General features: G+C 45.3%; 1 protein-coding gene across 3 annotated transcripts in view; it reads left to right on the top strand.

Annotated features, from left to right (window-relative positions):
• nfatc3a (nuclear factor of activated T cells 3a) overlaps positions 1-23,059 on the top strand; it is an 81,125-nt gene that overhangs the window by 4,180 nt on the left and 53,886 nt on the right. For 2 of the 3 annotated variants that reach the window (XM_021607747.2, XM_021607746.2), the window contains exon 2: positions 17,632-18,799. In XM_021607747.2, the coding sequence (XP_021463422.2) occupies positions 17,632-18,799 (1,168 nt within the window). Of the gene's footprint in view, positions 1-2,805; positions 3,562-17,631; positions 18,800-23,059 lie in introns of those variants that run through there. The other variant, XM_021607748.2, reaches the window with a different exon arrangement.

The following is a 23,059-nucleotide window of genomic DNA, read 5'->3' as shown; positions in this document are numbered from 1 at the left end:
CAGCAGATTTCCATCCTCTCAAATAGAACAGTAGGCTATACCTTAGTTACAGGTAGTGACAGACATGTTATTCTCAGTCACTCTCTGAATCCTGTCAGTAAGGTATGTAGTACCCAGCTGTTTGTTTACATAGCCTAATTGAATAGTAAACATTAGTGTAAGAACCATTGAGAAAAAACTCATGAGCCTATGTAGTCTAGACCCACCCCATTTCTTAACTTTTCAGTCTGTCCTACTCTACCGCAGTAGGTCTTACCACTGTGAATAAACATGTGATTAAGAAGACTGCACTGTGCCAAGCTTGGACTTTCTCTTCAAAGGCTTTATTCACATCGGGAACGTGTTTACATTGCCAAAGCACGTGAAATAAACAAACCTGAGAAGACACAAAACAACATCAACAAAAAACTATTTGAATTTAACAGTAAATATTGCATTCAAAAAGGTTTAAAAATATATTTGTTTTATTATCAGCTATGTACAGTGTTTTAGCAATGTGCCAATAGTTGTAGTACGAATAGTAGGGAAAGATAAATAAAAAGATCAATATTAGTGGTATATCCACTGGCTGCCCTTTGATCAATGGCAATGGGCTACACATCTTGCTGATGAGATTGCAAACTGAGGTATTTTGTCTAACAGATATGGGAGTTTATCAATGTTTGATTTGTTTTGAAATTCTTTGTCAGTGTGATCTGTGGGAAATATTTATCTCTAATGTGGTCATACATTTTACAGGAGGTTAGGAAGTGCATCTCAGTTTCCACCTCATTTTGTGGGCAGTGTGCACATAGCCTGTCTTCTCTTGAGAGCCAGGTCTGCTTATGGCAGCCTCTCTCAATAGCTCACTGAGTCTGTACATAGTCAAGGATGTTTTTAATTTGGGGTCAGTCAAAGTGGTCAGGTATTCTGACTCTGTGTACTCTCTGTATAGGGCCAGATAGCATTCCAATTTGCTCAATTTGTTTTTTGGTTAAGTCTTTCCAGTGTGTAAAAAGGTTATCTTTTTGCTTTCTCATCATTTTGTTGGGTCTAATTATGTTGCTGTCCTAGAGAAGAGTCCCCTAGGCCAGCTGGTACTGGGGCTCTGTTCACAAACAGACTCCACAGAGCCCCAGAACCAGCTGGCTGAGGGGACTCTTCTCTAGGTTAATCTCTCTGTAGGTGAGGGCTTTGTCTCTCACTCTCTCGTGATTTGTTGTTCAGGAAATACAGTTCCCTTTGAAGTGAGGCATTCCAGTGAGTGCTGTAGTAAAAGGCAGTAGCCTAACTCAGTCAATGCTGAAGGGTTTTCCCCCACTACTGTAGGCCTACAACGGTGTTGAATGGAAGAGGGAAAAATATGGACTAATAAGTCCTTCAAATCAAATAACAATGTGACAGAATGTTCAACTCTACTGCCAGGATTAGGCCTAAATTAGTCTAAAGTAGCAACCTGTCACTTTGACAAGGTTATTAATTTAAAGGTTAAGGGCGTATTCACTTCTCACTGAATCTCGAGAGTAGTGGGGATAAACTATAGATATACTGTAATATGGTCCTTTTTTTCCCTTATGATATTTAAGAAACAAACTGTTACTCTTTTTCTATCCCTACATGGTAGCTAGTGTGCTCATGTGGTAGAGCGAGGCTGTGTACAGTGAAAAGTGAACATGTAACACCAAACCTTTTAGGAGCCTTTTGACCCTGTCTTCCTTCTCATCCTTCCAAACTGTCATGGCCGTATGACACTAAAGGTGTCATAGAGAAAATGGCTGGAGGTAAGTAAGTAAGGGCCCCGTTGAGTGGCAGTCTAGAGGTGGTGTCAGTGAGGGCCACATTGGGTGGCAGTCTAGTGGTGGTGTCAGTGAGGGCCCCATTGGGTGGCAGTCTAGTGGTGGTGTCAGTGAGGGCTCATTGGGTGGCAGTCTAGTGGTGGTGTCAGTGAGGGCTCATTGGGTGGCAGTCTAGTGGTGGTATTAGTGAGGGCCATATTGGGTGGCAGTCTAGAGGTGGTGTCAGTGAGGGCTCATTGGGTGGCAGTCTAGTGGTGGTGTCAGTGAGGGCTCATTGGGTGGCAGTCTAGTGGTGGTGTCAGTGAGGGCCACATTGGGTGGCAGTCTAGTGGTGGTGTCAGTGAGGGCCACATTGGGTGGCAGTCTAGTGGTGGTGTCAGTGAGGGCTCATTGGGTGGCAGTCTAGTGGTGGTATCAGTGAGGGCCATATTGGGTGGCAGTCTAGAGGTGGTGTCAGTGAGGGCCACATTGGGTGGCAGTCTAGTGGTGGTGTCAGTGAGGGCCACATTGGGTGGCAGTCTAGTGGTGGTGTCAGTGAGGGCTCATTGGGTGGCAGTCTAGTGGTGATGTCAGTGAGGGCCACATTGGGTGGCAGTCTAGTGGTGGTGTCAGTGAGGGCCACATTGGGTGGCAGTCTAGAGGTGGTGTCAATGAGGGCCACATTTGGTGGCAGTCTAGTGGTGGTGTCAGTGAGGGCCCATTGGGTGGCAGTCTAGTGGTGGTGTCAGTGAGGGCCCATTGGGTGGCAGTCTAGTGGTGGTGTCAGTGAGGGCCCATTGGGTGGCAGTCTAGAGGGGGTAATAGTGGGTTGAACAGTAAGAGAGTGGTAGAGGTGTCAATGAGGGGGAAAGTGTCTCTCTGAGTTGTAGAGGAGCAGAACCTAGCATATACAGTAAAGGTGTCTGGCACAGTGCCCAGACATGCCATGTGGGCTTTAGATGGCAGTGCAATGACAGAGGGGGAGTGGGCAGCTCCTCCCCCCTGTTGTTAAGGGGAACAGAGAAATGTTCTGTCTCGCTCTCTTTCCTTCCTCTTATCCTTTTTTGTCTTCTTTCTTTCTCTCTCTTCTGGTCCTTTTTCTCTCACATCCGGTGGCCTGTCTGGCAGCTCTGGGTCTGTCATCATCGTACCACCTCAGAGCTGTGCAAGCCTCAACAAGGACCATGCATGCTTCCTCTCTTTTTCCTCTTCTTCTCCTCCCTCCCTCCTCACCCACGAAGGATATGGGAGACCACCAGTTGTTTCTATCTAAGGGAGAGCCTGAACCAGACTAATGAAATCTCCAGATGCTGGCAATCTTGGTGTAAACTAACTGTAATCAGGTTTGATTTGGCGTAAGCTAGTACATCGGTTGACATGTTGGTATGTTGTAGAGTGGAATTTGTACAGAGTTTGATGTTGTAATGTAGTAGCATTGCGTCATAGCTGAAACCCAGTGAGGAAATCAACTAAGTGACAGTCTGTCATTTTTTTGGAGGAGATCTGTTGCTCTTGACTTTTAGTTTGTTCTTGTGCTTGCCCCAGCTTCATCTGTCTGGACTCCTGGCTCTGTCTGTCTCAGTCGTGGGAAAGACTGAAATTACATCGCTCTCATGGTGGACTATATTGGGCTCTCAGAGAGAGTGGTAGAGGGCAGCAGGCGGCAGGTTGCAGACAGCTCTGTTAAATCAGGAGTCCCCCAGCAGCAAGCAGGTCTGAAGCTGTCCAGTCCACAGAGCAACACTGCTTCACCGTTACCGTTTAACGGGAGCTAGGAGCGGAAGAATGTTGTGCGCCACGTCAACAGGTGAGTGACTGAATGTCCGACTCCCAGACTCTGGCCAGCTGTGTGTGTTGTGGGGGTGTAACCGGCTCAGATGAGGGACTGGGTCTGTGTTGCAGGACCCTTATCAAGTGTGTCTGGAAGACTAACGATGTATCAAGTTATAAATTACAAAGCATTATTTCTCTAATTTGTGGAGTTTTCCTTTGTGAAAAATGAGTCACATTCAGGCCTATAACCAAGGTTAAACTGAGTGGTGAAGACTTAAAGCTGCAATCTGTAACTTTTTGGGCGACTTGACCCAATTCGCATAGAAATATGTGTTTTTGAGCTGTAATTCTCATTGACAGCAAGTCGAAGAAGCAGTAGATCTGTTCTATGTGCGCTATTTTTATGCTTCTCGTTTCTTTTTTTGCGTATTTCACTTTCAGTTTTGTACACCAACTTCAAACAGCTGAAAATACAATATTTTTGGTTATGGAAAATATATTTCACAGAGATTTAGATGGTACAATGACTCTCTACACTATACTTGCTTGTTTTGTCTCATAAACTGAAATTATGCGAACTATTAGAACTTTAGCCACCAGGAAATGGCAGAGCAATTTCTGCATAGTGCACCTTTAAACATACACTACAGTCTCAACTGCTGTGTATTGTACTCTATGCAGGACTCCACATGTTGAAAGTACATTAGGTATTTGGGGCATACTGTAGCCTATCTCTGTTCAGTGGAGCACACAGCTTAGAGTGAGAGGGCTTAACAGTTTGGTAGCCAGCAGTGAACCCTGGTTGGATTCCCTGGAGGATATGTGGGCTAGTTGGCCAGGTGGGTGCCCCAACCCCCTAACCTTCCAGAGTGGACAGTGTGGAGCTGAGCTGAGGGGGTCTGGCCTGGAGGAGCCCTGGTCTGGAGTGATGAGAGAGACGTTTGTTTCCCAGGGCGAGGCACGAGCAGCTATGTGTGGCATCTGTCTACTCTAAATTTAGTGTAACTGAAGCTACCACTGGCCATGCTACACTATATCAACATGCGGGAGAAGAAGAGAAAGTTGTTGAACTCTTACATTTCGTTTTCCCCCTCCCTGTTCCTCTTTGAAGAGGCGGGGCATAGCTATATAGCACTGGTCTCAGTAAGAGCTGCTGCTGCTGAATCCCAGTTTATTCTAGGCTGTGCCTGTAAGCCCTGTTTTAGTCAGTGGCGACTCTGCCCCATCTGTTTTGAGCCCCAACTTTCTCACAAAAAAACCCTACTTTTTGGGGAGGATGCCTGTTTTGTATGTTATTGTGACATTAATACGTGTCACATATGTGACATTAATACGTGTCACATATACAACATTAATACGTGTCACATATGTGACATTAATACGTGTCACATATACAACATTAATACATGTCACAGTTGCGCCGTGATTGGCTCAGTGTTCTGTCACTCATGGGGACACTACGTCACCGCCAAATCTAAGGGTAGAGCTTGAAAATTCAAGCCCCTTGGATGCTGCCATAGAGTTACATTAGAAGTGCCCATCCAAGAAGGCTCAAGGTCATTGGCCACAGATAAAATGACATCAAGTCACCTTATATCTACAGCAGCTTTGATTGGACTGTCAACATCATACTTTGAAAATCTTAGCTAGCAAGCTAGCAGTCATCATCATGAATCAAGTCAACAATCTACTGGCAAATCCTTTTTAATCCTTGTCATATGAAGAGAAATAATGAAGAGAAATTATAGTTAAAATGTATCTGTGCTCATCGGCCATTGGACATAAACATTACACAGCAAGTTAGAAATCGCAAATTCAACAATGAGTGTTTCGGAAGGAATTAGTGCTTAACTACAAGCATTGCAAAGCAACCACTAGCCTGCTCTTCAGTGGAGTGGGTGTGTGATCTGGGTTTAAGGTCTCTTTTTCCAATATTAAAAGGATAAATATTCAACCATTGGCTATGGTGTAAAACTAGCATGACTTCTGTCGCGCTCAAAACAACTGGAAACTCAGAACTGGGAAATCTGTTTTCAGTGAGTTCAAGACAACTAGGAACTCTTAGAGAAAAAAAACTAGGTCCAACTGGGAAAATAGGTTTTGAACCGTCATCCAACTCGGAATTGAATGTCCTGAACTCGGGCCTCTTTCTAGAGCTCTGACCTGAAGATCACTGACGTCATCATGATTTGACCTTGTTTTTTCAGAGTTCCCAGTTGTCTTGAAAGCACCATAAATCCAGAGAATGCCAGGCTTTGGTGACAAAGTTTGACAATTTTCCCACAAAGGACCGCCGAAGTTAACTAAAAAAACATTATGAAAGTTTTGTTTTTCACAAAATGTGGTGAAAGTTTGGGCTTGTGAACAATTTATGACCTTTCAACTTATTTTGATATGGTTTGATGTCGATAGCCTGTTGGTGAGTAACACTATGATTGGTTGGGGAAAGCCATGCTATTTAGGCCTATATTTCATTGGAGTTAAATTGCGTAACATGATGATGCAAACCTTCTACAACTATCTGTGTAGTGTCTAGTGGAGAGGGGGCCTTTGGTAATTAAATAGAAATAGCCTTGACGAAGCTAATGTGAAATATAAATGTCAGTTTGTCTATCTACCCTCTGGCATTTAACATGGCCTTGTGGGTGTGCAGAGAAAGATCTCGGTGAGTGTGCAAGGGTTCCCTTCCACTTACAAGCCCCCAGACAGCGCGGTCATATCTCCACCCAGGGACACTGCACTTCCTTCTTATGGTCCCGAAGGTCCCCCTCCACCTCTTCCTTCTCCACTCCATGGTTGCACAATTTACTCTCAGGGCCAGCAGCTTATTGCTGCTGTTACAGTTGTGTAATTAACCTGAGAGGAGGGACATCATCACTAGGGACTGTGACTGGGGAGGAGAGGGGAGTGGAGGAGAAGGATATTACATACATTATTATGATGATATTACAAATTCTATTCCTATTATACTGTATGATAAATAATACATATGATATGAGTCTGTTAAATCTTGTCTCAGCCCAGAGACCCTAAAGGATGCTGAGTTAGTGAAGGACTCCTAATGCAGTAGGCCTTTGTCTTCATCTACTCAGCTCCACCTTCAAGTTGTTTTCCAACTGACTCCGTTGTTTTATTTATAGGAGACAAACAAATATTGTAGTTGAAATTCAATGTGTTACTTAGCACTAAGAGGTGTGTGCACACATTCTGGGGCCATTTCACACTCTATTTTGGCAGTTAGATCATATACCTATTTAGTTCAGTCTCTGCTCTTTTCCAGATTCACAGTTTGTAAATGTCATCCAAGATTTCTGTCATGTGCACAGTCACAGTTTTACTCTCACTCCCACACAGTATTTCTCTGCTCTGTCTCCATTGCTTTCACTCCTTCATCTCCCTAACTCTCCCCCTGTCTTTCCCCCCTCCCCCCTCTCTTTCTCTGGATCAGGCGTATGCACAGTCAGCGCGGACAGGCATATTGTTTAAATGTCACCCTGGCTAGGTTGTGCTGTGAGCAGAGCCACTGATGTTATCTATCTGCCCTGGGTTATTGCAGGCTGTTGGGCTGTGTTATCGTCACTACTGCATTCGCGGCTCAAAGGACAATCATCTAATGTACTGTAGCTGGGGGTCACCTCTCATACTGCCTGACCACAGTTAACCAATGGATGCAGCCTGGGTAGTTTGACAGTCAGTGACCAACCACGGTTGACTGTATGAAGCCTATTGGTACATAGGCAACTGGATAAATATATGTGATGTGAAAAAAATAAGTACCTAGGACTATATGAAAAATGTAACATTTCATTTCTGCAAAAGGGAATTCTTGTCTTATGGGACTAATATTAACTGATTAAGTAAACTAAAATGAGTTTAAATGCTATAGTAGGCTATATGAATAGCCTTTTTCTGTGAACCTATTGCACTGGGGGCTTTTTAATTCAGGTGGCCACTGGGCCACTCTCAATGTTTATCTTATAATTTTATCATTAAGCATGAGATGCTTTATTTATCTAACAAACGTGTTAGTGTTGGCTAAGCCAGCCGTCAGGTTCATTGGGCCTCTACGGGGCCGGATGTACTACTTCAGACCGTCAGTGCGGTCAAAAGTATGGATTATATCCCTCATGCTCCGCGTAGGTCTAGTAATAATAAGATCGAAGTCTCGACAGTGCTAAACTACAATCCTGTCAAATCATCTATCAAATAAATGGTAGATTAGGCCTATCTAGAGCTGTACTGCACAAGTTATGTACAGCCCATCACTAAATGGAGCGACAGGTAGCCTAGTGGTTAGAGCGTTAAATGTTTAGCTATTTTCTATTTCTATATAACTCCTAGGCTCTTTTTGTCTCTGTCTCTCTCCCCCTTCTCTCTTTCCCTCCCCCTCTCTCACACACGTAGCTGACCTACAGCGTTCAACGGGAGGTTTGAGGCATCCCCACTCCTCCCCCTCTAGTCAGCATTGAGGGCCATAGGTGTAGGCCAGGCCAGCCCTACTAACAGTAATATACAATACAGTATGCGTGCCTTGTGCGTCACAGCCTCTGTGTTTAGAAATGGGGGCAGGTAGCCAGCCAGTCAGTCACTCAGCCAGCCAGGCAGGCAGCTCAGTTGTTGGATAGGCAGAACAGAAAGGAAGTAATTAAATGTGTTCTTCAGGTGATCACTATTGTCTGATAATGATGACATATCAAATCCAAGGCATTATTTGACCAAAATCCAAACTATTGAATAATGGTTGTAATTGTGTAACGATGTGTAATTGCGCTATTACAGATGGTAATAGTTATACAATTGTATCATTAAAAAGCTGATGCAAAATGTTAAGGGTAGATAGATGGCAGAAATGATGAGCTAGAAATTGACTGTTTTTTAATGTTATTTCAGAGGTGGTTGGATGGCTAATTAGTACTCAGTGCAAGTCCTGCTTCAGTCATTGAGTCCCCCACTGTTCCAGCCCCTGGCTCTGTGTTGGTCAGCAGCTCTTGAGGAGAGTAGAAAGGAGAGCCAGGCCCTGAACAAAGCCCAGTGTGCAGAGACGTGTGTCTAATCAACCTGCCTGGATACACAAAGGGAACCCAGCGTTAGGTTACTACTGTTACCTCCAGGCCTCACACACACTGACTGAGCCCTGTGTGGCTCTGGAGGACAGGTAGAGTGCACGTACACCACCGTTCAAAAGTTTAGGGTCACTTAGAAATGTCCTTGTTTTTGAAAGAAAAGCTTCTTTTTTTTGTCCGTTTAAAATAACATCAAATTGATCAGAAATACAGTTTAGATATTGTTAATGTTGTAAATGACTATTGTAGCTGGAAACTGATTTTATGGAATATCTACATAGGTGTACAGAGGCCCATTATCAGCAACCATCACTCCTGTGTTCCAATGGCACGTTGTTAGCTAATCAAAGTTTATCATAAAAAAATCTGCCGTTTCCAGCTACAATAGTCATGACGTGTGTTAGTAATAATGACCAGATGACCCTGACCCACTCCAGGGCAGGGTATACCATGAGGAGAGCCTGTGCCGGGGAAGGAGAGGAGAAGAGGCGTGAGCGGCCAGACCAGTGAGAATCCCCAGGGCTCCAGAGAGAAGGTGATGTCTGAGTCAGGTCGAGACCACCTCCGAGGCCTCTTAGCTGGGGCTGCACGTCAGGTTGCCTGGGGATGGTGGAGAATGCAACATGGATGACCCTGGGGTGTGTCACGGAGAAGCCTATCCTACATCACCTATAGCAAAACTTCTCTTTAACTCCACTGCCAGGCGATTTCCAGCTATTATTAGCTTAGGAACAGCAAAGCCTCTTAGGGCTCTTTATTTAACCAGATCGGCAGTCTGATGTGGGGGCACTTTAGTTGTGTATGACGCAATCCTCTTGCAGCCTGTCAGAAGTGGAGGAGAAGAGAGGAGAGGAGCAGGGGCCTCAGGCCAGGCTAGACCAGGAGTAGAGTAAAGCAGCTGTGCTTTCTATTCATTGTCTGGTTAGATTATGAGATGTTCAGATGAGATAAAGGAGAGTTTTCAACTCATCTGACCTCATGTCTTACCAGGAACTTGTCCATTTCCAGAGGACTGACTCATATCTCGTATGTGGGTCCGTCAGTGTGGGTCCGTGGGTCCGTCAGTGTCATAAATCAAAGATCCATTAATTTAACCTTTGAGCATGTGGGTTGGTGTGTGTGTGTGTGTGCGTGCACGTGTGTGGGCCAGAGTGTGTGTGTGAGGGAATTTTAATTATAGTTTGTTGATATAATGGTTCTAAAACAGGGACAGAAGGGTTGTGGTCATGTTGACCAGTTTTCTTAGACCTGTCTGATCCACATGCATCCCCGACTACCCTCTCCCCCCTCTCCTCCTCCTTTCTCCTCTTCTCCTCCTCCCCCTCCTCCTCCTTTCTCCTCTTCTCCTCCTCCTTCCCCCTCCTCCTCCTTTCTCTTCTTCTCCTCTTCTCCTCCCCCCTCTCCTCCTCCTTTCTCCTCTTCTCCTCCTTCCCCTCTCCTCCTCCTTTCTCCTCTTCTCCTCTCCCCTCTTCTCCTCCTTCCCCTCTCCTCCTCCTTTCTCCTCTTCTCCTCCTTCCCCCTCTCCTCCTCCCCTCCTCCTTTCTCCTCTTCTCCTCCTTCCCCCTCTCCTCCTCCTTTCTACTCTTCTTCTCCTCCCCCCTCTCCTCCTTTCTACTCTTCTCCTCCTCCCCCCTCACCTCCTCCTTTCTCCTCCTCCTCCTCCCCCCTCTCCTCCTCCATCCCCCTCTTCTCCTCCTGAGAGCAGGTGGTTGGGGTCTGACACCCCCAGGGGAGCTCCCTCGCCAGGTATTCAGTGGCGGTCCAGTGGGCTAATCTGGTCTCAGAGAGGGGTGTGAGCCAGGGCACCCGGTCCACTCCACTCCTCCCTCCCCCATGTCTACCCCCTGCCTCCCCCCAGAAGTCCCCCCCCCCTTTCTTCTCTCCCTCCCCCTTCTGTCCTTTTCTCTCAACCCTCCCCCTCTCTGTCTGTAAACCTCTCTCCCCTTCCCTCCTCCCCCCAGAAGACCATCCAGTGTGATGAAACCGTGGCATTAACAGGAGGGTTTCAGATCAGTCATCTGAGGAGGCTGGCGGAGCTTGTTGAGCAAGAGGGTTTCAGATCAGTCATCTGAGGAGGCTGGCGGAGCTTGTTGAGCAAGAGGGTTTCAGATCAGTCATCTGAGGAGGCTGGTGGAGCTTGTTGAGCAAGAGGGTTTCAGATCAGTCATCTGAGGAGGCTGGCGGAGCTTGTTGAGCAAGAGGGTTTCAGATCAGTCATCTGAAGAGGCTGGTGGAGCTTGTTGAGCAAGAGGGTTTCAGATCAGTCATCTGAGGAGGCTGGTGGAGCTTGTTGAGCAAGAGGGTTTCAGATCAGTCATCTGAGAAGGCTGGCGGAGCTTGTTGAGCAAGAGGGTTTCAGATCAGTCATCTGAGGAGGCTGGTGGAGCTTGTTGAGCAAGAGGGTTTCAGATCAGTCATCTGAGGAGGCTGGCGGAGCTTGTTGAGCAAGAGGGTTTCAGATCAGTCATCTGAGGAGGCTGGTGGAGCTTGTTGAGCAAGAGGGTTTCAGATCAGTCATCTGAGGAGGCTGGCGGAGCTTGTTGAGCAAGAGAGTTTCAGATCAGTCATCTGAGGAGGCTGGTGGAGCTTGTTGAGCAAGAGGGTTTCAGATCAGTCATCTGAGGAGGCTGGCGGAGCTTGTTGAGCAAGAGGGTTTCAGATCAGTCATCTGAGGAGGCTGGTGGAGCTTTTCGAGCACATCATAAAACATACACCTAATGAGCTCTTAGACTGGTCATGCAGAGCATTTTAACACACTTTCACTCACATACAGATTGTAGCCTATATGCTGAATACAGTACAGTCAGACTTCACAGGCCTTTCCAATGCCATGTGGAAGTAGGACAATGATGAGACTTTTGACAATAGCTATGTTTCCATCAGGTTGGCGACCGATTTTCATGTGAATATTCTAAGATCCACATTTTCCCGCCAGAGATGTTTCCATCAAATTGACTTGTTGTGGGTAAAAGGCTGTGAGTGATGATGTAGTGCAAATAAAAATGAGATTAAATTCTCATGTACCGAATGGGTTTCCATCACATTTTCAACTCTACTGATGGTTTTGTCACAAAAAATGTTATTTTTGTAGCGAACGTGTCCCAGTGTTTCCATTAGGAGAATGTGGTGCCGGACATTTGACCGGCGACATTTTAATTCACCAGACATTTTGAGAAATTTACCAGACTGCATATGCAAATGGGTGCGTCACCTGATTAGGGCGTCCACACACTGTGCTCAGAATGACAGAAATAACATTTAGAATATGGTAATTAATATTAACAAAACATGCAAGTCGATGATGCAATGATGTGGTCCTTCTTAACGAATTCTGATGTGCACTTTGAACATTGTCCACATTTACTTTTAAATGTCCACATTTACTTTTCCACAGCCAACAAGATGAGTAACAAACAGCAAAATCACTAGCCTATGTCAATCTACTATAGTAGAAAAGTGTAGGTTACCTATTCTATTGGTCAGCTTGTCGAGAAACAAAAATAGCCTATTCCAAACAGACTCTGGGACAGTTGTGGGACGATAGATCCCAAATTCATACAACCAGTATGCCTAGACTACATTAAAAAATAAATATTCAAATGCAATGAGTCTGATGCAACAGATCAGAAAGTTTAGCTTAAAATTTTAATAAACTATTATTTCTTCACATTTTAAGTGCAGCCATGCACACAAAGCAGTTGGCTACAGGTGAATGTTCATTTCATAATGCAATCAGCAGGAAAACACCACTGTCAAAATGGCACTTCACATGGGAACAGTTTCATGTGACAGAGATGAACATACAGTGGGGCAAAAAAGTATTTAGTCAGCCACCAATTGTGCAAGTTTTCCCACTTAAAAAGATGAGAAAGGCCTGTAATTTTCATCATAGGTACACTTCAACTATGACAGACAAAATGAGAAAAAAATCCAGAAAATCATATTGTAGGATTTTTAATGAATTTATTTGCAAATTATGGTGGAAAATAAGTATTTGGTCAATAACAAAAGTTTATCTCAGTACTTTGTTATATACCCTCTGTTGGCAATGACAGAGGTCAAACATTTTCTGTAAGTCTTCGCAAGGTTTTCACACACTGTTGCTGGTATTTTGGCCCATTCCTCCATGCAGATCTCCTCTAGAGCAGTGATGTTTTGGGGCTGTTGCTGGGCAACACGGACTTTCAACTCCCTCCAAAGATTTCTATGGGGTTGAGATCTGGAGACTGGCTAGGCCACTCCAGGACCTTGAAATGCTTCTTACGAAGCCACTCCGTTGCCCGGGCGGTGTGTTTGTCATGCTGAAAGACCCAGCCACGTTTCATCTTCAATGCCCTTGCTGATGGAAGGAGGTTTTCACTCAATATCTCACTTTACATGGCCCCATTCATGCTTTCCTTTACACGGATCAGTCGTCCTGGTCCCTTTGCAGAAAAACAGCCCCAAAGCATGATGTTTCCACCCCCATGCTTTACAGTAGGTATGGTGTTCTTTGGATGCAACTCAGCATTCTTTGTCCTCCAAACACGACGATTTGAGTTTTTACCAAAAAGTTATATTTTGGTTTCATCTGACCATATGACATTCTCCCAATCTTCTTCTGGATCATCCAAATGCTCTCTAGCAAACTTCAGACTGGCCTGGACATGTACTGGCTTAAGCAGGGGGACACGTCTGGCACTGTAGGATTTGAGTCCCTGGCGGCTTAGTGTGTTACTGATGGTAGGTTTTGTTACTTTGGTCCCAGCTCTCTGCAGGTCATTCACTAGGTCCCCCCGTGTGGTTCTGGGATTTTTGCTCACCTTGTGATCATTTTGACCCCACGGGGTGAGATCGTGCGTGGAGCCCCAGATCGATGGAGATCATCAGTGGTCTTGTATGTCTTCCATTTCCTAATAATTGCTCCCACAGTTGATTTCTTCAAACCAAGCTGCTTACCTATTGCAGATTCAGTCTTCCCAGCCTGGTGCAGTTCTACAATTTTGTTTCTGGTGTCCTTTGTCAGCTCTTTGGTCTTGGCCAAAGTGGAGTTTGGAGTGTGACTGTTTGAGGTTGTGGACAGGTGTCTTTTATACTGATAACAAGTTCAAACAGGTGCCATTAATACAGGTAACGAGTGGAGGACAGAGGAGCCTCTTAAAGAAGAAGTTACAGGTCTGTGAGAGCCAGAAATCTTGCTTGTTTGTAGGTGACTAAATACTTATTTTCCACCATAATTTGCTAATAAATTCATAAAAAATCCTACAGTGTGATTTTCTGGATTTTTTTTCTCATTTTGTCTGTCATAGTTGAAGTGTACCTATGATGAAAATTACAGGCCTCTCTCATCTTTTTAAGTGGGAGAACTTGCACAATTGGTGGCTGACTAAATACTTTTTTTGCCCCACTGTATCTGTTAGAGTGGGAAGGGCCCTATCTACATTTCTATCTGTTCGTTACTGTGATACATTATTTTGTAGACAGTTCTTGATAGAATAAAACAAAGAGCCCTTCATAAGAACCAGAAGATCTTTAATGTCCCACTGCTGGGAAAATTGATTGAGATCAGATGGCTTCACTGCTTCCTTTGTTAATTGCTCATGTGTTGTGTCTGACTCTGTTCTAGCTGTATCTCTGTCAGTGGTCACAAACAAGACAGGGAGATGACCATTTCTCTCTGTCTCTCTGTCTTGTCTCTCATCATTGAGTGAGTGATGTTAATGAACTGAGCTGGCAGCCTGCAGTGTGGTAGGGTTGAGTATTAATTGATTGCTGGCCATGCCACCTCAATCATTTAGAACAGCATTTAAATGAGGGTGAGATGTACATTTACAACACAACAGGTGCCTCACACATACACACACTCACACACACACACGTACAACACAGTCTGCAGATAGTTTTCTCTCTTTCCAGCAGGCTCTTGGAAACAGACAATATTCAATAGATCTTTAATAACTGAGGTGTATTTGTGGACCTGCTCTTGTTAATTAATATGCAATTGAAAATGACTGCCTTGAAAGTAATCCCTTCTTAATATGTCTGCATTTGGCAGTGAATATTGGCTTCTTTGCACTTTATATATCCAGGCAAATGTATTTTGAGTGCTTACTTCTGGCTAATGTAAACTGAATTGTTTTCCACTTTCAATTCATACCTCCCAATGGATTTCTTTAATGCAATGTGATTCACAAAGTATTGGCCTACAGGTTTGTCTAACTCGATTTCTAACGTTGACCATTTATTGAATTGGCTACATTTATTGAATTGCGTGGGAAACTACCAGGGCTGTCCAATCCTGTGCCTTTTGAAGGGTGTTGTCACGATACCAGTATTTAGATTTTGATACCAATACCAGTTTACTATCACAATACTTGATACCATCACAATACCAAGGGAAAAAAGAAGGCATATTAGCCAAAGTCACAGAATGGCAGCTGATGTCATTACATTTTTGAATGTATGCATTAATGAGTCAGTCATACAATCAGTTTGGCTTTGGTAAAACAAATAACTAACTACATGACAACATAATGGTAATAATTTATTTGAATGGAAAATCTCTAGTCTATTGATAAACTGGGTCATCAAGATTTAGACTAGGCCTATTCACAATACAGATGAAATCATATTCAGTAGGATGTGTGCATGCTTTTTAGTTATTGAGCTTGTTTTCACTGATTTCATGGGACTGCAGATATCAAAACAATCTGTTTCCCTTCCATTTGGGACTTATTATATTGTACTGATCAACTAAATGTGCATAAAATAAGTAATCTCTTCTTTGATCAAAGTCTGTGCTGTCTCTTTAAGACCCATGAAGTCATTCTCTCTCTCTCTCTCTCTCTCACACACACACACACACACACACACACACACACACACACACACACACTTTCTGCATTGTAAAGTGTTGTATTATGTAGCTCTTGGACATTGTTTAGCCAACAGTAATCAACAGTAATCAACAGTTTTCAACATTTCTACATGACGTTTAAGCGTGTTAACTTCTGTGCAGCGCAAGTGGTGATGCAGCCCAGACTCCCAGAGTTCCTCAGGACAGGCTTGTCTAGAGCTAGTCTAGTGCTAGTCTAGTGCTAGTCTAGAGATAGTCTAGTGGCAGCGTACTCTTGCGCTATAAGGGGACTGCAATGATAGACTTGATCCTCTCTCAATCAGTAGACGCCGTGAGAAACATTTGACAGAAGTACCAAAAGTAATACTAATTCTAGTACCGAATAGTTTTTCAGCTTCTAGAATCGGAAAAGTACAAGCGTTTCAGTATACCGTGCCACACTACTTTTTAATGATTTATTTTTTTAAACTTGACTAGAAAGTAGCAGAACAACACAAAGTAAATGTGTGTGTTTTTCCAGATGCTATGGAAAGATAGGCCTACAGTGTATGACTATCCAGCCCGATAGCAGTGCTTTAGTTAGTGTATCCTTCCACATACTGTACGCCATGCCTTTGTTAGTGTGTTGTCTTGTCCTTCCTCTGAGGGCTCGGGGGGGCGGGTCGAGGCAGCACAGTGCAGCAGGCTGTTGACCCGCTCTGTTGTCCTCCTCCATACACACACCATACATTCTATCTATTCCTCCGTCAGTCAGATGCTGTCTTCCTCTGTCGTCACAGGATACAGCAGTCTTGTGACACTGACAGGCAGGCAGGGCCACTGTGGAGCAGCTATGAATAGACTGCTGCAAGTGAGAGAGGGAGAATTGAGTAGGCTGCTCCTCTTTTAAAATGTTCCCTTTTTACACTCTGATTCTGATATTTCCACTTATCTTTAGCTTTAGAAGACTGTGCTTTCCTAAATGTGTTGATGCACAGGATTTGTTTCTCTTCTTATGATCCTTTCAAAGTGTTTTTTTCCCGAAGAACCAGCTTTTTTGCAGAAACTGTTTTGAAATCGAACTGCAATTTCACAACCCCCATTGCATATGACTTGAACTGGGTGTGTAAATATCATGATTATGTGCACCTTTGGTTAGGTTATTTGTACTTTACAGGAGAGCACAGCACAACGATGTTAAGTGATTTACACTACTGTTGCAACAGTAGTTCAAAGTGAACTGTATTTTCACAAAGTTACATAGGTTCAATATTGCAAATTCTCTTCATCTTTTATAAGTCCTAAGATAGAACAGAACTATGGAATAGAACGTGACATGGTGTATTTCTCGTGATGAGTCCAGGGGCGTGTAGTGACGCTGTCCTGTGTTCGTGTCCCAGTTAGGTCCAGCCAGTTTATCAATAACTACAAATAGAGTGGTGTTGGTGGACAATAGGTTATTGTCTGTGAGCCACCTATCCTTTGTGTGTGTGCGTGCGTGCTTGTCTTTGTGCCTGTGTGTGTGTGCCTGTGTGTGGCCAGACCATCACTGAGGCAGGGCTGATGTGTATTATTAGAGTGCTGGTGCTGCCATGATGACAGGAGAGAGCATGCACCGTTGTGTGAATTTGTTTCCTGAGGAGCGATGCTCATCGGTTATCCCTCTTGGAACCATGCCCGTTTTCTTTCTGCCCGTCTAAACACGTGCACACACACACACACACACACACACACACACACACACACACACACACACACACCTCTCTCGTCCCCCGCCCCTCTGGAATGTAGGACTATGTCTGGAATGGAGGTAGCCTATCAGTAGACCATAATGTACCTACTGTTGTAGATGAGGACTATCCTTGTTTGTAGTGAAGCAAAGTAACTCCTCCTGTGTGTGTATGTGTGTGTCAAGTCAACTCCTGTTCAAGACTAGCAGAATGAAAACCACAGCAATAAAGCACCAATAAAGGTGTTTGTCAGGGAGATAGTGGCGCTGTTTGCCTGGGTCTATCCTTATCACTCCCCTGGCGGTGCAGTGGCTCTTAGATCTCACAGGAATAGGGGTAAAAGTAATGTTCTGTTGAAATAAATTCAGTTCAAAGGCATTGCCAGATCACAAGTTTAGCATCCTCCTCATATAATACAAATAGGTATTGTATGGCCCATAGAGCGGTTATTGTGATGGTGACTTATGGTCCTTTTTCTCTCCATCATTCCTCTTCAGATCTGGAGCCTGACGACAATACGTCGTTCTACATCCTCAATGTGGGCCAGCAGTCCGTGGTCAACAACCAGTCTATGGGTCAGTCATGCAATGGCAGCATGCAGCCTCACTCCCACTCCCAAGTCATCAGCTCCTCCCCCCATCAGCGCCTGCAGTCCCACAAGGTGTACGACCCCATTTATGAGGTCCAGGACAATGTCAACAAAAACAAATCCAGTCCTGCAGGTGGGGGTGGGGGGCCTCCCAAAACCTTTGAGTGTCCTAGCATCCAGATCACCTCTATCTCCCCCAGCTGTCAGCAGGAGATGGACGCTAACGAGGACAATCTTAGAGGTAATGATGGGGACTACCACCATGGGGACCGGCCCCTGTCCAGGGACCACCTGTACCTGCCCTTAGACCACTCATACCGGGACTCAACTCTCAGCCCGTCCCCCTGCAGCTCCCTGTCCTCCAGGAGCTGGTTCTCAGACGCCTCGTCCTGCGAGTCCTTCTCCCACGTGTACGATGACGTGGACTCTGAGCTGAACGAAGCGGCCGCAAGGTTTACCCTGGGGTCTCCCCGCACCTCCCCTGGCTGCTCCCCTCACCCTGGGGTCCTGGAGGAGGGTCTGTGGGCTGGGCATCAGCACCACCACCCTGCCTTTCACCACTCCCACTCCCTGTCCCCACGAGGCTCCCCGTGCCACTCCCCACGCACCTCCGTCACCGACGAGAACTGGCTGAGCCCCCGGCCGCCGTCCCGCCCCTCCTCACGCCCCACCTCACCCTGCGGGAAGAGACGCCACTCCAGCGCAGACATCTGCTACCCAATGGGCTCCGTGTCCCCACACCACTCCCCGATCCCCACCCCCGAGCCGTCCCCAAGGGGCAGCGTGACAGAGGACACCTGGATAGGAAGCCCCTCCATGGGCATGTTCCAGTGCTGCCCTTCCGAGGCAGACATCCCCTCCAAGACTAGGAAGACGTCCCAGGACCGGACATGCTCCATGGGGGGGAAGGGGGACCTGGGCCTGGACGACTCTGGGAACGGGTCCCCCCTCATGGACTCTCCCTCGGAAGACACCTTGCACTCCCTGAAAAAGGACGGGCCAGGGGAACAGTTTCTCTCAGTGCCCTCACATTTCACATGGAACAAACCCAAACCAGGACACACACCCATCTTCAGGTATGTCACTTCCTGTACCTGTCCTCTCAATCACAGATAGAGTTGGAAATAAGTGTTGGTTGGAGGATTCCCAGAATCAGGAGGGAATAAGCAGGGAGGGAATCCTCCAACCAGGATATCTGAATAACCAAGGAAGATATTTTGCAACACTAATCACAAGTCATCTTTAGCTTTAGTCAGCATTTAGAATGAATACACACTCATCAGAGTCATTAGTATTACTAGGTCAAGGTAGAGTACATGAAAGGTACAGATAGGAACCTTTATGGGACCTTTATAGGATTAGTGATAAAGAACAAAATGTTCAGTAGCCTGTTTGATCCCGATAAGAGCATTAAGACACTGTTCATACTAGTATTTTATGATGGAAGTGGTTATGCAATGGTTATGCAAAGACTTGGACAGTTGGGCAAGCATTCCTCAAATTTGAGCTTGCAGTCGGAAATCCAGAGCTCCAGAGTCACAATTATGTAGCCTAATTGAATTGGAACAGGGGAACTACACTGCACTTAGTCTGCACCTATCAGAGGTGCACTAGTATAATATTCTGTAGGTTGCACCGGTATAACTGTTTGTAGGTTTGACTAAAATGCTCTCAAATTGTAGGTTCTGGGAAAGTCACTTCTTTAGACCCACATGGGCTGAAACATTTAATGAGCCACAGAGACATGATGGTGCTGTCTGAAGTAGCACAACAGTGTAACATAAGGTTATTGGTGCCTGGGGGAAGCACATGCGCACGTCTCTCTCACACTCACTCACTCACACACACACACACACACACACACACACATACTTTTTATCTGGTAATCGGCGTAACCAGAAGCTCTTGATCGTCGTGACGCACTGACTTCTATCAGAAAGAGCGGGTTAAAGTTTCCCTTCTCTGCTCTCCCAATGTGTGCAGCAGATGAAGTCTCAGCCTTGTTTGTGTGCTCTGGCCTCTAGCGCTATAAATCAGCACAGGTCACATATGGCTGAGGGGCCACACCACCACCATCTAACCCAGCCTTTCTGAAACACCACAGTCTGGCTGCCAATTCACAGACACCTTCCAGAAAGGGGTCAACACTGTACCTTGTTATAGTGGTCTAATGCCCTGCTACAAGAGTATATTCATATCTAGGATAAACCACTATTTACAAAATGATTAGGTCTTTAGGACTAGAGTAGGCTTCCACTGTTGGATGTAGTGAGTGCTGTGACTGTGGGGGGGGGGGATCTCTCTTGTCTGCTGTAGAAGGTTCTGGAAGTGTCTCCACTAGGGTTGTCACCATGATACCAGTATTGCGATACTCAGAAGTATCGTGGCAAGGAAACAAAAAATAAAGCAGACATAATTTCTTATGACATAACAGTCCTATAGTTGAAAATAAACCATAGAGTTTTTGAAAACAACCATAGAGTTTAGTCTGCTTCCTGTTTTTTTTTTTTTTTACCAAGGAAAATGTGGTATGGTAATTTCGCCACACTGGTATCGTGACAACCCTAGTCTCCAGTCAGAGAAGCTGTGTCTGGGAGGTGTTCTGCTGAACAGATGGTCCTGGCGTCTGTCTGCTGGGTGGCTGTCAGTGTTCAGAGGCATGGGGCGGGGGGCTCCGAGTCTGAGCCTCAGACAGACCGGTGGTGGAGGAAACAGAGGCATGGGGCGGGGGGCTCCGAGTCTGAGCCTCAGACAGACCGGTGGTGGAGGAAACAGAGGCATAGGGCGGGGGGCTCCGAGTCTGAGCCTCAGACAGACCGGGGGTGGATTCAGGGAGCCCTCCTTCCCAATCCCTCCCAGTCCCTCCCTATATCTTGATCCCAGATTTGTTTGCTGTATAGACAATGGGCATGAAAATGACCATTGTAGTTGGCTATACTGCACAAAAAGATCTGTAACCAGGCTAGTCCATCCCACCTCAGGGCTAACCATAGACATACATATTCACATACCGGTATTCAGGTTGATATGACATTTAGTGGGGCTAAGAACGGCTCTATGGCTCAGCACACGCATACTCAGGCTGACTGGATCTCGTTCAGGCAAATTAGAAATAAGTGCACTCAGACTATCCGGAAGGCCAATGTTAGTTACTTTTTAAAGAGCAGTTCTCTCGGTTAAAGACTTGGAGAATAAACCCTCCTCACAGCTGCCCATGTCCCTTAATGTTGATGATGTGGTTGTTACTGACAAGGCGCACATGGCTGAGCTCTTTAATCACCACTTAAGTCATGATTCCTATTTTGACTCAGTCATGCCTCCTTGCTTGTCCAACATTTCCTCATCTCCCACCCCTTCTAATGCGACTAGCCCCGATGCTCCTCCCTCTTTCCCCTGCCCCGCTACAAAGTTTCTCCCTGCAGGCGGACACGGAGTCTGAAGTGCAATAGTAGCTCCTTAAACTTGACCCCAAAAAAACATCTGGGTGAGATGGTTTAGACCCTTTCTTCTTTAAGGTTGCTGCCCCTATCATCACCAAGCCTATCTCCGACCTTTTTAACATGTCTCTCCTTTCTGGGGAGGTTCCCATTGCTTGGAAGGCAGCCATGGCTCGTCCTTTATTTAAAGGGGAGATCAAGCTGATCCAAACTGTTATAGGCCTATTTCTATTTTGCCCTGTTTATCAAAAGTGTTGGAAAAACCTATCAATAATCAACTGACTGGCTTTCTTGATGTCTATAGTAGTCTCTCAGGTATGCAATCTGGTTTCCGCTCAGGTTATGGATGTGTCACTGCAACCTTAAAGGTCCTCAATGATGTCACCATTGCCTTTGATTCTAAGCAATGCTGTGCTGATATTTTTATTGACTTGGCCAAAGCTTTTGATACGGTAGACCATTCCATTCTTGTGGGCCGGATAAGTGTCCCTGAGGGGTTTTTGGCCTGGTTTGCTAACTAGCGCTCTCTTAAAGAGTGCATTTTATAAAGTCAGAAAATCTACTGTCTCAGCCACTGTCTGTCACTAAGAGAGTACCCCAAGGCTCGATCCTAGGCTCCACACTCTTCTCAATTTACATCAACAACATAGCTCAGGCAGTAGGAGGCTCTCTCATCTATTTATATGCCTGTCTTATACTCAGCTGGCCCCTCCTTGGAAATTGTGTTAAACTTTACTACAACAAAGCTTTCTTAGTGTCCATCAAACTTTCTTTGCCCTTAACCTTGTTCTGAATGTCTCCAAAACAAAGGTAATGTGGTTTGGTAAGAAGAATGCCTCTCTCCCCACCGGTGTGATTACTACCTCTGAGGGTTTAGTGCTTTAGGTAGTCACCTCATACAAGTACTTGGGAGTATGACTAGACGGTACACTGTCCTTCTCAAAGCACATATCAAAGCTGCAGGTTAAGGTTAAATCTAGACTTGGTTTCCTCTATCGTAATCGCTCCTCTATCGTAATCGCTCCTCTTTCTCCCCAGCAGCCAAACTAACCCTGATTCAGATGACCATCCTACCCATGCTAGATTACAGAGATGCATTTTATAGATAGGCGGGTAAGGGTGCTCTCGAGCCAGCTAGATGTTCTTTACTATTCGGCCATCTAATTTGCCACCAATGCTCCTTATAGGACACATCACTGCACTCTATACATCTGTAAACTGTTCATCTCTGTATACCCGTCGCAAGACCCACTGGTTGATGCTTATTTATAAAACCCTCTTTGGTCTCACTACCCCCTATCTGAGAGATCTACTGCAGCTCTCATCCTCCACAAAAAACACCCGTTCTGCCAGTCACATTCTGTTAAAGGTCCCCAAAGCACACACATCCCTGGGTCGCTCCCCTTTTCAGTTCGCTGCAGCTAGCGACTGGAACGATCTGCAAAAAACACTCAAACTGGACAGTTTTATCTCCATCTCTTACTGACAGTTGTGGCTGCTCCGCGTGATGCATTGTTGTTTCTACCTTCTTGCCCTTAGTGCTGTTGTCTGTGCCCAATAATGTTTTGTGCTGCTGCCATGTTGTGTTGCTACCATGTTGTTGTCATGTTGTGTTGCAACCATGCTATGTTGTTGTCTTAGGTCTCTCTTTATGTAGTGTTGTCTCTTGTCGTGATGTGTGTATTGTTGTTTCTTTTTTTGTTATTTCTTTTTTATCTTTTTATCTTTTTATCTTGCCTTTTGGTAGGCCGTCATTGTAAATAAGAGTTTGTTCTTAACTGACTTTCCTAGTTAAATAAAAGTTAAATAAAGAATGAGAGATGTACAGGGGAGCGGCTGTAGGCCGCAGGTGGTGACTGGTAGCACCAGACTGGGAGCCCCAGAGCCCCGCGGTACCGA

This window comes from Oncorhynchus mykiss, chromosome 6, assembly GCF_013265735.2.
Source record: "Oncorhynchus mykiss isolate Arlee chromosome 6, USDA_OmykA_1.1, whole genome shotgun sequence".
Classification (NCBI taxonomy): Eukaryota; Metazoa; Chordata; class Actinopteri; order Salmoniformes; family Salmonidae; genus Oncorhynchus; species Oncorhynchus mykiss.
This window is presented reverse-complemented; position numbering and strand designations above follow the sequence as displayed.